Source organism: Lichenostomus cassidix, chromosome 1Aa (assembly GCF_008360975.1).
Source record: "Lichenostomus cassidix isolate B80296 chromosome 1Aa, HeHo_3.0, whole genome shotgun sequence".
In the NCBI taxonomy this organism is placed as follows: Eukaryota; Metazoa; Chordata; class Aves; order Passeriformes; family Meliphagidae; genus Lichenostomus; species Lichenostomus cassidix.
This window is the reverse complement of record NC_139480.1, coordinates 30,291,659-30,310,005: the sequence shown is the minus strand read 5'-3', so window position 1 is coordinate 30,310,005 and position 18,347 is coordinate 30,291,659. Positions and strand designations below refer to the sequence as shown.

The 18,347-nt window shown below is 36.9% G+C and overlaps 1 protein-coding gene across 1 annotated transcript in view; it reads left to right on the top strand.

The window, feature by feature from the left end:
* LRIG3 (leucine rich repeats and immunoglobulin like domains 3) overlaps window positions 1–18,347 on the top strand; it is a 40,097-nt gene that overhangs the window by 2,908 nt on the left and 18,842 nt on the right. Inside the window, exons 2-4 of the mRNA XM_085043962.1 lie at window positions 4,640–4,711; window positions 4,982–5,056; window positions 17,653–17,787. Of these exons, the coding sequence (XP_084900088.1) occupies window positions 4,640–4,711; window positions 4,982–5,056; window positions 17,653–17,787 (282 nt within the window). The remainder of the gene's footprint in view (window positions 1–4,639; window positions 4,712–4,981; window positions 5,057–17,652; window positions 17,788–18,347) is intronic.

Here is an 18,347-nt window from a genome sequence, read left to right as displayed (position 1 = left end):
TTCACTTGTGTTTGTATTACATGTTTAGTATTTACATTTTATAAATCCTCTAGTTCTCTACCAGAATTGCCAGGAAAAAAAAAAGCTGTATGGTTTTCACAGCTGTTTTTCAATATTTTCCAGACTAAAGCTTGAACATAGCAAGCTGATTTATGAGTCACTTTGGATCAGTGTCTTAAAACAGCTACAGCCTGGCTTTTTGTTTTTCAGCTCTGCTGATTTCTGCTGAATTAGCAGCTCTATAGGCCCCAGTGGGACTGATTAAGGAACTGTTGCTGGATTTGCATTTTAAAATTTGACTTGGGGCTCAGGTTTCTGAGTTCTCTAAGGAAGAAGATGATAATTGTGACTAAGTGTTGTAAATTAAGTTAGAGTCTGAAAGTTATATCTGAAAGTGTGTGAAGAAGCACTTGCCCTCTCCCTCTATGCATTAGGCTTCCTTTCAGTTTTTAATCACACAAACACTGATGTTCAGAGTTAAGTTTCAGCTAGTGCTGAGACTTGTGAGTTACAAGAGACAGTCATACAAACACAATGGAACATAGAAAATAGTTTCTTTCATAGAACAGGTTCTTAGAGGGCAAAAGCTATGGCATGCTTTTTCAAGTGGAGGCAATTCTACTTAAATGGGCAATCACTTTTATTAGAAATGTGAGGTGAAGAACAGATATATATGCTTGGTATTGCTTTCAAGAATTTTTTCATGTAAATCTGGTTTCTGACATTTCAGAGTGTGTTCTGTTCTATCTTGTATGACTTTCGAAATTTTAGTAGCAAAAGTAGTCACAGAGGGAGTTTTCTCTCCCCTCGTAATGCAGTTTTAACATACAAGGAAAATTCAAAAGTGGAAAACACAGTAATAATGTTTGAACACTGTCAATTCCACTTCTGTGAAGGAAAAACAGTATTTAATTTCCCAGCTTTCTCTTCATTATTGTTTTAAGATATGTAGAGAAATGTATTGTACTGAAGTGTACTTGTAGCTTTGCAAATGGGATGATAGATTTTTATATTAAAAAATGTTGCCGATCCAGTGCTTATAAGTTTGAGAAACTTCTACAGGCTTAAGCTTCACATAGATTATTACTAAAAGGCAAGTATTTTAACTCTTAGTTTGCTTTCAACCACTCTGATGCAACTTAAAATGTAACATGTAAGACTTTTTTCCTGAATTTGCATGAAGTTTCTTATGCCCGTAATACTGAAATAATGTTTAGTAAAATACTTAGAAAACATATTTTGTCCAACTATTGGTGGACAAACATGTATACTGTTTGAAAAAGGCAATTCAGTATTGTCTGGAAGGTTATGGGTTTTTTGTTGTTCTTTTGCTTGTTTTTTTTTTTTCCCAACTTGTTTGACAACCTGCTGCAAGTATACCAGGCATAAGAAATTTTATGTATTTTTTAAAGTAGGTGCTACTTGGAAAATGTGGATGTATCTTTAATGTTAAAAAACAAACACAAAAAAAGTAGGTTGAAACCTAGTGTAAGTTACGCTCACGGTTGCCTTGATAGACTCCAGATGGATGTGAGCTTGAGCTATGAGTGAAAGTGTCTGGCTCCAGTGTGGTGATCATGCACAGCAGTGGTTGTAATTGCAGGATTTTTATAGTTTAAGGACTCTGCCAGATTTTTTTTTTTTTTTTTAACATGTTATAACTCCAGCAGAACAAATCTACTCACGTCTGTTACTGTCTGGTAGGTCCTTTAGGCAAACATGCTTTAAATAAACCTGTTACAGAGTTTTTAGGTGAAATGAAGAAATGCAGGTTTTTGACGCTAATGTTGAAAGCTGCTTGTTGAAATAATTGCTGATTTCTAAGTTTTGTCTGAAGCATGAGCTACAGTAACATGTTAGGCACTAACAGCCATAACTTAACTGAATTTTGGCTGTTTATTTGCATAGTTCATACAATCCCTACAGACTAAAGCCAAACTTTGAATTAAGTTTAAGGGCAAAAACTGTCTCTACTCTGCTTTAAAGGACCAAGTTAGATTTCTGTCTAGATTTTTGTAGCAGAATACTTTTTCGGTATTTAGACTTAAGAATGTAGTGTGAGAATTTCAAATCTATGCAGCTGATGCCTTCAGATGTTAAACAAAGGAATTTTTCTCCAGTGTATGGCCAGGAGAATGTTTGCTCTAGATTTTTAAGCAGTGAAAGATGCAGTCCTCTAACTTAAGTGTGGTTAACCTAATATACGGGAGAACTCAAAATCATAATGGTGAAACTAACATTTGTGGGCTTTTGAAAACATTGACACTGTATTGGTTTCCCATCGTTAAGAGGAAAACCTGTAGAGGTTTATAGACACCTGAAAGAAGGCACAGATATATATTAGGTGCTTGAGTCCAGAGCTGAGTCTCTGAGTCTGTGGCTACCTGAAGGTGGTGGAGTGTGTTGCCATTTTCTAGGCAGCTCAGCCCCTTCTTTTGTTGTGGAAAATGCCGTTCACACCTGCAGGTCTGCCCGGTGCATGCTTCTGTGCAGCCCTGGCTTGGAAAGGAGCACATCTCTACCCTGCCTGTGGCCCTGAGCCAGGTGCTGGTGCCACAGCTCAGCAGCCCGTTGGGCCTGGTCCAGTTGGCTGGCTCAGAGCAGACCTTGCAGCCGAGTACTGGTGGTACCCTCGTAATACTCATATGTGCCTGGGATTATTTTTTTATACTTGGTTTTTATTATTGCTATTTTTCTTTAGCTGCCAGTGGCAGGAGAGGACAAAAGTGACAATGAAACTGTCCTGGCAACACTTTTGGGCAAAAGTCAGTTGGGGGAATCTAAAACACAGTTTTACTATCCACATGCTCTGCTGAAGAAACCTGCATGCCTGGTTGGGTTGCAGCATTACACCTGTGTCTGAGGGTACAGAATCGTGAGTGCAGGGAAACTGGAGTTCTCTGGGTCTGTGGTTTTTCAGGGCTTAGTCACAGAGCAGGATGCCTAGCACAGACACTGAACTTGGTTTCATTTGAGCCAGTTCTGGTCTGTGTGCAGCAGGGATATACTGTTCATCAGGCTTCTTCACTTCTGGGACTGTAGATGGAGAGTAGACACATCCATGGCAGTCAGGCCTGTGTTTGGCGTGCTCAGCACGGGTGACTGTACTGAGTCATCTTGCCCAGAAAAAGGGAGGAATCATGTAGTTTCCTCATAGGTTCAACTTGAACTAACACTTCATGCCTGTGTGGCCTGATGAGGACCCTAGACATGGTGGATGATTCTTTAGTGCTTAATTAGCATGGGGAAAACTATCAAGAAGTGTGAGAAACTTTTTTTCAAATGGGCAACCTTTACCTGATGCTACAGCTGCTCACTGGTGAGGTTTGCTGATTAATTTCTTTACGTGCCTGTATTACACTCACTGGACTGAATTTAAGAACTCATTTAAAATAATGTAGTTTTTGTTTGCTGGCTTCGATAAATGCAATGTTTTAATGTGGAACAAATGCTTGCATATGGCTGGACTGATGCAGGTGTGGTAGTGAGAGTCTGTAGTATGGGAACATAAGAGTGCATGTTTTGGTGGATGAGTGACTAAGAAGGGGGAGGGCTTCAACGGAGCTAGTCGTTACGAGATGAGTTGTGAGTCTACCATTTGTGCAGAGGTTTAGAGACATGCAGGTTTGAGTTCCTGCAGTTAGCTTTTCTGTCTTGCTGTATGGTCTCTCTTATTTCTGTGATGTTCCCAGTACTTCTGAGGCTACTGCAAAAATTTCTTAGGACTCTTGTATGGTGTAAACTGTGTGAGAGGGCATAAATGTTTGAGAGGTTAAAGATGCATGGTACTGTAGGGAAAGGTATTTCTTGTGGTCAACAAAAAGTGTTGCATTTTTAGTACCAGGCATGTCTTGTGGCAAATGCTGCAAAGGTGCTAACAAGATTGCTTATAAACTACATCAGTATATACTGGGGATCTTCAGTACAGCACAGCACAAGTTAAGTGTTCAAGCTACTTCTTCAAGTGTAATTAAGTGTAGTATTAATATCAATAGTATACAGACATCTTTAAACTCATAACAGAATTAGCCCTTGCTGTGTCTGTTTTCTTCTAATATTTCTTAAGAGCTCAGCTAAATTTCTTTATGTAGGAATGGTGTCCTGAATTTTGTGAAAGCATGAAAATAGAGCTTTATGGACAGTCCTCATGTATTTGTGATCTGTGTGTTGCTTTAGAGATTTGAGTGAGGAGAATAAATGATACAAATATTAGGACCGACAAAGGAATGAGACTGCAATGGTTATTGGTTTATGAGTTTTTCTTGTTAAGATAACTAAGGCTGTTTTAGCCAGATATTTTGTTGTGAGGGGATGTGGGAGAGGGGTTGTTGGTGTATCTGAGTCAAAATCTTAAGATTTTTTTCCATGGGTCTCATGCACATTCCAATGAGCAATTCTACTTTGTTCAGAGATAGAGGAATTTCATTGACACTGCTAGCAGTGATACAGGTATTTGCATTTGTAGATGTATATTTATACCTTGTGTACTCAAATGAGTTTCTATTCCAGTTTTACTAATAAAAAAAATCTTTTAGTGTACTTGGAGATATGTGATAACATAATTTGGGTTCAAATTGTATTGCTTTACCTCATATTGTATGGCAACACTGACAGGCTGTTTATTTTTGTAACCTCATAGGGACTTAAGTCACAACAAATTATCTTCAATCAAGACCAGTATCTTGGATCACCTTCACAGTCTTCAGGAAGTGTAAGTTAATTTGTCTTAATTAAAAACCATACCAAAACATAAACCCCAACCAAAAATACCCAACCTGTGTTTGTGTATGCTAATTGTATAGTTATTTCTCTAGGGATAGTTGCTTGAACAACAAAGATACTTGCTGTTCTGATATTTTACATCAAGTGAAAGTGGAATTATTTTTAATTTTGAGGTGACACAGTTCAGCAATTTAGCAAGTATAATATACATACTTCTGATTAACATCAAAACTAACTCTCCCTTTTGTAATATTAATAGGAAGTTGAACAACAATGAACTGGAGATCATTCCAGATCTGGGACCAGTCTCAGCAAATATAACTCTTCTGTCTTTGTAAGTAGATCTTATTCTTGTCCCTAGCTAGTGGAACTAACTCTACAGGGTTCATGGAAATGCATGCATTACAGAGATTAAAGTGAAATAATTGGAAATAGAGCACCTTGTGGTTAGGAAGTTGATTATGTCATATTATTTAGTAGGTTCTTTAAAATGTGTATAATTGAGCTTAATCCTTGTAGTTTTTGTGCTTCCCAGATATAAAGACTGCATTAGAATTAATTTATGTTGTGGTAGTGCCCAGAAGCCTCAGTCCTGTTGTGCTAGGTACTGTACAAACACTGGTAAATGTTACACAAACTTGTACAGTGCTGTCTTTATAACAAGACTTATACTCTATCATTATGCATCTTGGCTGAGATCCTGATGTGTTAAATCATGGTAGAACTCCATTCATTTCAGTGTGCAACATGGGGAAATCCCCTCGAGATGCAGCTTCAGAACAAGTATCTAGATCAGAAGATGGTTTGCCAATTTCTTTTTGAGCCCATTTCAAAGCATGGCACATCTTTTTATGACTGCAGTTAATACGTAAAATTGCGTCACACAGCTGTGTCCACATTCATTGTTTAGTGTGAGAGAAATGAGTAGGTTGCGTGGTAGCATTTGTAATGTGAGTATAAAGTTGTAAAGGTCATGTAGGATACATAACCAAAAAAACTTGATTTTAAAGGAAATCTTATTCCTGATGTTTTCACAATAAGTCAGTTGAATTTTCTTCTGTGATTTAGTTTCAATAAACTGTTGAAGGAATGTGTAGAAAAGTCGCTACTATCACACTATTAATTAGAAAAAAAGAAAAGACCTGGTTTTCATGTGTGGGATTTGCATTTTATCAATGGGAATCTAAAGTGTCTAAAGCTATTAATACGTAGCCCTCTGGCCAAATCCTGTCTTTGAATACAAATTGCAAGTTACCTTTCTTGAAGAATCCTGAAGGGTTAAAACAATACAGTAAACTTTACAAAGCTGTTCAGTTAATTAAATTGATCACTATTCAATTGCTTACATCTGGTGATTTATAGGGGTTTGTTTTTACTCTAGGCCTAGGTCAGCTAAGTCAGCTGGTGCAGCCACTGTGTCTGGACTGCTCTGTTTGAATAAGAACTAAGTGACATTTGATACTGATGTGGTTTCTTACAGATCAAAATCAGAAAAGAATGAAAGAAAAAGCAGTGTCTGACAAATAACTGTTGAATTTAAGCACATCTTTTATTTTGCAGTAGTATTGGCATTGCTTTTACACTGGCATAGCATCCTGTAGTTTAAGCATCTAATTGATCTAAAGAATATATTTCATGTGTATATATATATATGTATGAAATATATTCTTTAGATATATATATATATACACACAGACACACACACATATATATATATATATATTATATATAAAATTTACCACCTTGCTAAGCTCCTTTTTACCGCAAGGCTAGACATACTAACATAATAAAGTGTTTTATATCCTCTTGCTTTACTTCTGATTAATTCTTAGCATCTCCCTTCATGGAAACTTAACATGTTTAGGGGAACCCTAAAATCATTCTTTTGCAGCTGTGCAAAAATTTTAGTATTCCTTTGAGAGAATAAATGATTATCAGTCACTGTTGAATTGTTTGTTTCATATCCTTAGGTCCCGGGCTTGGTGCATTTATTCAGATGGTCAAACATGAAAAATCTTTGTTAGAGCTGTGCTATGCACTGTATGTGCTGGTACTTGAATGGAAAAAATGTATTTTCCAAAGCTATTACCACTATCAGTGCAGTTAACCTTGGTCTGGTTGGGTCTTACCTTGTTTTCATTTTAATTCTCTGTGTAGAGAAGGATGTTATTGAATATAACTGTGCTACAGCTGAGATTTAATACCTATTCTGTGACTGCGGCAGAGATTCTAAATAATATGGTAGAAATAATTATTTTAATAGTTTATGTTAACTTACGAATACTACTCTACAATAGTTAAGATAATTGTTTTATATCAAAACAGCTGAACATAGAATGTTTAAGTGGTATTGTTCAAAAATAAAGCATCTTTTTTCTTTTGCAAAGGTTTTCTTTAAAACACAGAGTAGAATCATAGAATCATTTAAGTTGAAAAAGACCTTTAAGATCATCAAGTCCAGCCATTAACCCAGCACTGCCAGGGCCCCCATAAAAGCCACATGTGCACATCCTTTAAATACCTCCAGAGACTTTATCCCTTCCCTGGGCAGCCTGTTAAAATGCTTGACAACCTTTACCATGATGAAATTTTTCCTAATATCGATCTCAGCTTTCCATGGCACAACTTGAGGCCATTTTCTTTTGCCCTATTGCTTGTTACTTCAGAGAAGAGACTAAACCCCCCTCCTTTCATATAGTTTGAGAGTGATAAGGTCTCCCTTGAGCCTCCTGTTCTCACCAGTTGGATGTTATTTATGTATATATGTTTATATATTAAATGTGCATTTTTTTTCTGTGGTGGATGTTACTTGAAAGGGTTGAATCAAACTGAGTTTGTATATCTAACTAATGCAAAGAGAACGCATATGGAACAACTAGAATATAAGTTTTAGAACCACTCTGCAGAGAAACATCTGCTGACTTTCTCTAGGATTTTAAACTTTCATAAGAAAGGAGCTTGTGGAGCCTTTCCAAAGCAAACCAGTGTTTCTGTGTTGAGTTTTGTTCTGGTTTTCAAATAATAGCAGCAAAGAGGGTGATAGTCTTCTGAAACTTGATTTGATTACATTTCTTGTGAGATGCACATATGTTGGTTCATTACTGTCAGTTGAAAAGCCAGCTGTTTTTTTCCAAGGAGTCTTCAAGGAATACTGTGGAAGTGGTACCCTCTTTTTCTTGCCAATATCTTCATTGTTGAAGAAGCTCTCTTACAAGATTTTCTCTTTTGTTTGTTAAGTATTCTCACTGAGCTGGGAGCCTTAGAATTTTACCTGTTCTGCAAGACTTTTCTTGCCCTGCAGAGGAAATTACTCTGCTGGTATGTCTCTATAATAGTGCAAGTATCCCCACACAGCCATGTATGTCTGAATTCTTTGAACAATATAAACAAGCATGGGTGGATTATCATGTTATTCTAGTTTCCATTTCTGGAGCTACCTTGTTTCTAGCTATCTAATTGATATTTTATCTAAATGAGATATTTACATACTAATGAATTATTCAGGATAAACATACCTGGAGCAGGAGATGTTCCCAGTCTCCTGGTCCCAGTCTGTCTGTAACATGAAACAACAATGCTAACATTTTGTTTTTACTGATGCCAGTTGAGGATTTAACATCTTGGGAATGAAAAGTATCAGGCAGGCACACCCCCTCACCACCACCCTGAGAAGATGTGCCAGTGTGAAGGAGTGAGTATGCAAGGATATTCTGGCACACTCTCATTACCTGGCTGGAGATGTATCTATCATTTTATTCGTGTCATGAGTATGTATCTTGTTACACGTCGTCTGTGAATCTGGATACTAGCGTGAGCTACATGGGTGGTAGTTTGGGCTGTGTCAGGTCAGGAGTTTTAGGTCAAGTTTTTGAAAATAATTTGCCAGGGTGTTCTTTTGTACCAAACTCTTTTACATACCTTCTATGAAAAAAGGCAGGAAGAGAGCCGTATATTAAGACAGGAAGAGGGAAGTTCAGGTATTTGCCAGAAGTTGTCAGCACAATAGCTCTAGACAGGAGGCCAGGTCCCCCATATGCTGGACAACATAAGCTTTTGAGGAGAATACTGGATTTAACAACTGATTACCACAGATACATGATGTAAAGACACAACCCACAGTAACCTAGGTGTATTTATCTATCCCTAGAAGTAAAATATGTTAGATGTTTTCTAATTTGTGTTCCTGAAGTACATGTAAAAACAGTTAAATTAATGTAGAATTGCTTTAAATGGTTGTAGTAGACAATTCTTCATTTCTTAGAGAAAAAACAATTTACTTTTTACTGTTCCATGTTAGGTGAAAATCTTTTGTGTCAGGTACAAAAATGGGCACTAATGCCCTCATTCCAGGAGACCAAGCAAAAGTTCTGAATATTGTTGCTGTTTTAATGGCATTCCTTATCCAAGGTATACCAGTTCTGTCCTATTTATCTTAAAAATCTGTCCAAACCAGTGATGTTGACACATGACAAGAAAATGAATACTCCCTTTTAGGTCTATTGCAGTTGTAGTTTTGGACCTGGGTTGAAAATATAGAAATAGTTTGAAACCAAATAATTTAAGTATGATAGCCTTGTATAGAAGTCCTGCTTGGCATTTACCTACCAGTTACTGTTTGCATAGGAGTTTTACTTTAAAATTCTTCTGAAAATGTTAACTACTTTTAATGTTGCTAGTGCATTGTAAGAGAGACACTGATCTGCAAATGCAGCAATGTTATTTAAGATTTTGTTTAAGGATATACAGCTTAACTAAGAAACCCATGCTACTTTTACTTGTAGAATTTCTAAAAATACGTAGTTGTAGACACCATCCAACATCATCAGTACACCTTGAGTACTGTGGGAAATGGAAGGTAGCAGTGACTATGAAGAGACAGAACAGCTTTGAGTATTAAAGTATCCTGCCTCTCCAACTATAATTTACTGTTCTTATCAAAGCATATGTGTAGAACTGATATTAAAATCCCTATGTTTCTCATTACCCACATCCAGGGTATGTTATGTAGTAATCAGCTTGCAGTTAGTAGGGACTAGAAAAGTTGTGCATGCCCAAGTCTTTAATGTGCATAGTGAGATTCTAACATTAGACTAGTTTTCAATAATTGAGTATTTTAAATAAACTTGTAATTTTACATTTTTTTGAAGATATTTTATTTAAAGGCACTGATGCATATGGGGTAGGTGATTAAAGTGAAAATGCCCTTGTGGCTTATGTTGTAAGAACTGATCATGTTAGTCTAGAATACAAACAAATATTTGGTCATAGTAAAACCAGAGCGGAAAATGCAGAATTCACGGTGTGGAAGTTGAAGGGAGCATGGATGATTCACAATTCAGGAATGTTTTTCAAGTCTTAGATTAATGTGTGTTTTGTATCAGGTTCCCACTTCGCTTTTTTTTCAGAATGTGTAATCTTCTGTTTATAAGACACATAACAAAAATGTAACATGGTAGAGGTTTTTCTCTTCTCTGCTGGGGGAACCCTCCAGCTCCATCTGTACAGGAAGCCTTTAAGGCAGTGACCATTCGCTTTTGAGTTTCAAGATAGTTAAAAATGCTGCCAAAATTGAGGCAGTCTTTGAAATGTGTCCATGTGTTTTTTAGGTGATGGACAGAATCCACAAGCCACTTTGATGAAGTTTTTCTACAGCTTTTGGTTTGTAATGTCTTCTGTCAATATGTACTGAATTTAAATTCACTGGCTTTGAAGACATGTCTTGTATCCTGGATGTTTAAAATGGTAAATGAACAAAAAGTATTAACAAAAAAGGTCAGGAGTTAAAAACAGGACCAAAGAACTGTAAAGCACCCAGTCCTAGGTAACTGCACGGGCCACAAGTTTTTGTAGTAAGAAAAACTGTTTTGGCTTTAAATGTTTCAGCTTTCTGATTAGCCACCAAAAAATTAGTCTGATCACTTATCTTACCTTATGTACAAACATAGTTACTGAGGAAAAGTGGTAATTAGTATCTTCTACTATGTAGAAATGATATTTTTTTGGTGTTTTATGTCCATTTCTGTTTAAAATGTGGAAAGGTATATTTATGTATGTTATGTAATAATGGGTATCCCAGATCAGTTTTCAGATAGCCACACTGAGAAATAAAATTCATTTAATTGAAGCAAACATGCAAAATAAAATTAGGCATTTGTCCCAGCTGACAGTTTGGAAAAAAGAGTGGTAGTTTACACTGTATGGCAGTAACTTAAACCCCTGTGTAGGGCCTTCTGTAAAGACAGAAGGATTTTTTTTTTCATAATCCATGTGTGCAGGATTATTTGGAATAGGGAGAAATCTGCCTCTTTGTCATCTCACAGTGATCTGGGAGCTAAAGCTGTGTGTAAAATCCAGGAGAGCACTGTCTTGGTATGCATTTAGAAAGCTGCAGTCACAAGAAAGATGTTTAGATGAAACTCTTGAAAATGAAAGCTTACATTCACTAGGAGTAGATGCCTTTCCCTTCTGTGCTTGCCAGAGAAAGTGGTACTGTTTGTTTATAAAGCTTGCATACTAAACTGGAGTCTGGATCCCAGTATTAAGAAAACGTTGGTCAAATATTTTACATCCTTGTCATCTCTTCAGCTACCACTTTATTATGGGAAGGATTAAGATTTGGATGCTGCATGGAAGAGTTTGTTTTGAAGAAGGATTGAAAGAAAGGATAGAGGAATGCCAGACTGGGCTTCAGGCACAAGGCTACTTGGAGAATGTCCCAAAAATGAGAGTGGTGGTAAACCATGTGTGACTTGGTCTGAAGTTGTGAGCAAAAAGCTAGAGCAAAGAACTTACTGGAATTAGTTCTTGCAGTCTGACTTTTGGTGTGGAGACTTAAGAGGAAGTAAATGAAAGAATTTGAAAAGGAACCTGACTTAGTCAGACTTACAGCCATGGAAACTCAATTTTTATGGCAGCAATTTAGGCTGAATGATGGGAAAGAGAAGAAGTATGTAGAAACCCAGAGTTTGTTGTAGCAGAAAAATAAAGAGTGAGAGCCTGAATTAATGCTTTTGCAATGAGAATGGAAAAGAATGCAAATTTTATGAGCTGTTTGCAGTGGATAAATCTGTCATAATTTTCTGATCACAGTGGTAAAGGAAACAGTGAATTTAAAAGAATAGTAATGGATTACAAAAATAGAAAACACTGTTCTGATGTGCCAGAATGGAGGAGACATAGGAATTTTACAGAGTAGGGCATATGATAAGGAAAACAAGGGGAGTAAGAATGAAATTAATAGGTCAGACATAAGTATTTGGATTATGTTTTAGAGAATTGGTGAGTGGTGATTGCAATAGAGCACTGAAATCGCTTGTGCCTTGAGTTAAAGAGAAGTGGATAGGAGAACATTCCTCACCATGTATGAACGACTGAAGTTAGGGTTACATCTAGAAGGGCATGCAGTACAAGCTGTCTAGGCTTTGGTCTGCACCCTGCAAAAGCGAGGGTTGCTCTGTAACAATAAAGGATAGGTGTTTTTACTTAGGAACTATACATTAGATTAGAAACATGATTTATAGTACTGGAGGGCACTATGCTGGGTTTAATCTAAACTGTATTTTAAATTTTCCGAGATTTTAGCATTAACTAACTGTCACAGAGCACACAAATTCTGCAGTGGGCCAGTATTCCTGTTGTCAGCTCTTGCCAAAATAGTTATGCGTGCATTGCGTTTATTTACAGTCATTAAAATAAAGGGATGAACTTACACATTCACTTGCCTATCATGTGCTAAGTAACTTGTGATTATTTTGGAAAAGCCAGAAAACTGAATTGGAAACAGACTTCAGAAGAAGAGAGTTTGGAAGGAAAGCTTAATTAGTTGCATATTGGTACTATGACTGGAATCAGAAGAGAATTGTTATGGAAGTATCATGTGTTTGCAAGTTTGGATTTGTCTCTTTCTTCTTTTTGATTTTGAAAACATATCTGATCACAGAGTTGTTTTAGTCTGCATCTTTCTCTTTCCCCTTTCCCAGTTTATATTTGATTTGGGAATCAATAAACCTTTGCTTTCAAGTTTTGGTCAGGATATCAGTAGCCTATGGAGTTCTGAGTTTTCATTTTCTGTTTTATGCCTGTATACCATAGAAAAAGACAAAATATAAAAGCAGACTCTTACTGACATCTGACTTGAAAGAGGAATGAGAGGTATGGATCATGGAATGAAGTAGACCTTCAAAAAAAAAGAACAACTGCTTGCCACAAGTAATGCAAGAAGCTTGTGTTTGGAAGAGGCATCAGACTTGTAGAGCTACCAGTATAACTGGAAGTGAGCCAGAATCCAGGCTCTATTTCTGCTAACTTTGTCTTGAAGAGAAACAATTTCACTTGTAATATTTCTATGTCTAACGTTATCAAATACTGAAAAAAACACACAGCCTTTCTTAATTCAGTCCAGTTGGGTGTCTTAATGGTGAGAAGGGCATGTAGTTCCATTCATATCAGAGGCTGCTTTTTTGTATGGTAGTGATCAGCTTAAAACCAGAATTTCAGTATTTTGAATGATGTAATTGTTCATGACGATGTGGCTCAGTAATCAAATTAATAAAAACTGAAGAAAAAAGGAACATTTTTGCTCTTCTTGAAGTAGTAGTTACTGAGACTCTTCTGATAAGTGTTCCTTAAAGTTGTCCAGTCTTATCCTAAAAGCCACAAGGCATGTATCTTCCAGCACTTCCAATTACAGTCTCAATCCTTCGTGTTTAGTATAATTTGGTTTTTCTTTTTGCTTCAGTTTACTTCCACTCAGTGTGTTGACATCACAGTTCTCAAAGGAGTTTGGGAGGGGAGGAGGGGGAGTACAAGAGAGAATATGGCAGGAATCATATGATGTCAGCTGGTGAGTGACAGGAAGAACCAGTGAAAAACCCAGATTTAAAAGGAGGCTGTGAGTTGTAGTGGCACATAATGGAGACACCGCAGAACATGCTCAGATGTGGACAGTCACGTTGGCTTTGCAAGGACTCTGATCTGGCTGCCTCCAAAAGAGTTCTAATGTGGAATCCATACAAACACAAGATACTCAGACTAAGCATCTGTGAATTTCTGTGTCTCGGCCTCAGCACTGGTCAGAAAGATAGATCTAGTTCTAGCAGAATGCTTTTTTGTTTCTCTTTACTGATCCCTATTGTTCACAGCAAGAGATTCCACTGTGGTTTAATTTGCCTGTTTGTGATTGTGATTCAATATACTCTGCATCTCAGGGCTTATTTGAGGGACAGGAGGTACTGTATTAGTTCACATACACACATATGTTAAGATAGTTACTTTACATCTAACAGTTATGCAGGACAAGCTGCATGGACTGTTCTCCAAACCTGTTTTTACCAGGTTGCTCCATCTCCAGTCTCTTACACATACTTCTTGTCAGGATAGTAGGGTGAGATCCAACTAAGGTTTTCAAAACACTGCAGATCAGGATATAGCTGGAAGAAAAAGTTATCCTGGAAGTGCAAGATTTTTTTTTGTGCTGAAATTTCAAAGAGAAACAAAAGATGGGACTTCAGGTCCTGTTCCTGCCTTGGATTTTCCATGTTACAGTATCAGGATTATGAAGCTTACATGGATATTTCTCTTAAGTAGAAAACACTTAATGCTGACAATCTTTATCAAAAGAGAGTATGACTGTTTCAGATCTCTAAAAGCTGGGAGGGATGGAGGTGGGGGGAGAATGTTTCAGCACTTACGAGCTTTTTTATCTGAAAGGTGTTAACTAGATCCTCAGCAAAATGGATACAGAAGTTTCTGCCCTGCTTTGTATTTCCCCAGAGGTAAGGAAAGTACAAGTCAGTATGTCAGATCCATTGTAGCTGTTGTTTATATAGAATGAATCTTAAGATCAGGATTGATAGGGCTGTTATAGGACTTCTGGCCTAGTGGTGTGGTTAATGTCATGAATGCTGAGAAGGAAAGCTAAGGTTTCTCATACCCATAAAAAACTGATATTCTGTCTCAAGCCTGTGTGAATACCAGCTTATGTAAAAGTAATTAAATCAGGCTGTATGCACTTTTGATCGTTGGTTTGTGGGTATTTTTGCTGCAAGTCAGGGTGTAGGCACTCAAATTGCAAAAGGCACGTTCAAATTCATGCAAATATTTTTAGTGGGTTTCTCTGCATTCCTTGGTGCTCCTGCTGCTTTAGCTGTAACAGGAGAAGTTGTAAGGAAGCTGCAGCATGTTGCTCTTCCTTCCACATGAAGAACTTGTTATCAAATTGCTGCAGGTTTGTTTCTGGGAGAACTTGATGTGCTGGTTTTCATGTTGCAGGGGATCTCTGTTTCTCTCATCTCCTCTTGAAGGTCTGTGAAATTAAATCAGTGGGGTGTATGCAGCTTATTTTATATGAGCACAGCAATAGCAGCATCTCACAGTAAAGGTTTTCTTTTGGGCTTTCTTCCCTCCGCCCTCCTCTCAGTGAAAAAAATTCTATGTTGTTGTGCCCACATGCTTACTGTTTGATTCTATCTTGACAATTAGATAGGCTTGCATTTTCAAACATGTCCTTGTCTGATTTTGATGGTTATTTGGCAGTTACGAGGAAGATGTTGCATTGTTTTTTCACTTTGCTTAAGTGATGATTATGAAGAAAAATCAAATTCTAGGTGAACTTTCTCATTTTATATAAAGGTGGGTCTTAAAGTAGAACTATTTGGGTATCTTCAGAGCTGAATAATCTTCTTCCAGATGTGAATCATTACTTATATTCTTCTGAGGAGAAACTGGACGAGGGTGTTGAAACAATAGGAAGTGAACCATTCAGCTATTTTGCAACTGAGTAATTTCTACAAATATGAGTTTACCGGGAAGGTGCAGTGAGGGCTGTTTTGATTTTGACTGTGAGATGGACTAGGACTTTAATGTGTAGTGCAGTTTCAGTGAGCAAAATAAGTTGCTTTTCACTCCTCCATGTGGCCTTACCATCTCCAAAGAAAAGAAGCTCCTGAAACAAGCAAGTGGGGTCTTTTTGTTTGGTTGTTTTTGTTGTAGCCTGGTCTGTGTCAGATAATTTGCCAGTTGGTTTAAGTGCTAATCTGAAGACTGTGTAAGAGTTTTATTCAGTTCCATTATGTCCAACTAAACTTTGTAATACAGGCGCTATTATCCTGCCAGTTGTGAGGAATTTCTGTTTTATGGAGCAATGCTGACACAAAGACAGCACTGTGCAAGCCGTCTTATAACTGAACACTTTCACACTGCAATTTAGGAGGCGTGCAGTTCAGGAAATTGCTGGCTTCTGCTGGAGCACACTTTTACTGCAAGGAAAATTTTACTCGTCACTCAAGTAATTGGCAGTTTTAATACCTTGTTAGTAATTACCTTATAAACAAACTAATGCATAAAGGCAAGGCTCTGTGACCTGTTATCTAACTCACATTCTTATTTGGCCAGTGGAACTGACACATGGTGGTGGTGTTTGTTGTTGTTTTTTATTAAAGTAATTTGTTTCTATTTATTATAAATACTTGCAGCTAAGAGTTAAAAAATGCAGTGTACCTCTACCAGACAGCCTAAGGAATGAAACATGATACAAGCTCGGTGTTGGAGGGGCTGCAGGATCACTTACCTATTCCCACATGCGGTCAGAAAGCCCATTAATCTCACTTCTGGTTCAGTCTGTGAGTTAGGACTTTTTTGTCTTGAGTAGTAGTTACCCCACACCCCTTGAATAGCTTATAGTCCACGCTATCCTAATGTGTGGCTTACTATTTGATCCAGAGCAAGTATTTCCAATAAAGGTAAACACCTTCCAGAATCAATATTCTTGTTGATAGTTTTAACTAAAATTGCATTTGCTTGCAATCTCTGGGATCTGGGGAAAACACCTAAATTTTGATAATTCATCAGACAAGGTAGAGAATGTTTTGATAGTTCATCAGACAAGGTAGAGAATGTTCCACTTGAGTAGAACTGACTTGAACTTACCAAGAGTCAGTAGAACTGACTTGAACTTACCAAGGTAACAAGAATCATTTCAGGTTACATTTGTTTAATTGGTCATGATCTGCTTTCACCAATAACCCCAAGTGAATAACCCTATTAATGTTGCTGATGTGTGTGTCCGATTCTGTACATTATGCAGCTGAGATGGAAAAACTGGTAGGTTGCTGAGTAGGAGCATGAAATAGGGTCACTTGAAAAAGTTGGTGTCACTGAAAGTGAAACAAGGGAGGGTGTTACTTATAGTGGCTTACAATACCCATGTCTTCAAATTGTTGCAGGCTTTTTGTTGTGGAATTGGATGTGATGGTTAGCTGAAGTTTGATCAGACATGAAGTCCAAAACTCCTGTGATGACCTCTGATATGCAGAATTTTTGTTCTTTGCCAACTCACTAGAAAAATCTTTAGGTTGATCTAGATCTAATTGCACAATTATAGAATGTTTTTCAGAGGGGATGCACTGTCATCCATTTTTTATAATCTAGCTCTGTGGTTTTTTTCTGGAAATTCAGTTGTATTTGCATGCCAAGGGAGTTTTCAAAAAACCCAAAATACTGTGTTTAGCTACTATGATATTAATTTGCTTAAAATAGAAAATAACTCTAACCTTATTTCATTACGATACTGTGACATAGTGTTCCATGCAAGTACCAGGTATTTCTACTGTTCAGAAATAGATGATTATAAAGTTCTACCTCTCGTTTTAAAAGCCATGAATTGCAGTAATTTGATTATATTGCATTTTTCATTGTTTTCTGGGATTATACTTTAAGAAATATTAATGAACATTTATTTAGACTATTCCACATTCTGTTTTCGTGTGGTAGAAATTAATGTTATGCATAGAGAACATACTTTATTGGTTTTTTTTGTAAATCAAATTTGTTCTCAAGTAGGGGAATTAAGAATTAACTTTAGCCAGAGTTGTGTAGTTAAGATGTATTTACTCTAGAAATGACAGTCTTTTGCCTACTGCCCTTAAATTTCAGGACCAGTAACAAGATTGCCACCATTTTGTCTGAACATCTTAAGCCATTTCAGAGTCTAGAAACTTTGGACTTGAGCAATAACAACATATCGGAGCTAAAGATTTCATCGTTTCCATCATTACAGCTCAAGTATCTGTAAGTAAAAATTACTTTTTTTGGTTGTTGTTTTTTTTTGTTGTTGTTTTCAGATCACTGTCAAAAATCTTGTTGGATAAGTTAGATTGGCAGCTGTTTATTAACGTACTAAGTCTTCTTTTAATTAGAATTACATTAAATATTCCTACTTTCACCTGTCTAGTTTAACATAAGCTGCTAACTTGAATATATGAGTTGTTACGAGATGTTTTAATTCATCAAAAAAATCTAAGGCCATTATCTTGAGATGAAACAAATAGAAGGGTCTCTTGAAAGAAATAATTATGTAATAAAATGAATTTAAGTTCCCCATGGAACTTAAAAGCTAGTTTGTAGTTATATGAAGTTCGATGGACTTCTTCTGAATATAGTTTTAATTCTTACTCAGCAATATTGCCATGCCAGACACACTGACTGAGAAAAATGTAGTGGGGTTGCCACATATTATCTTCTTCCATTATCACACTCACAGAATATAGTAAAATGTTGGTTGTGAAATACTATTTGACTAAAGAATAAGCTGTCAAGAGCTCTAATTAATATGATAAACAAAATACCAT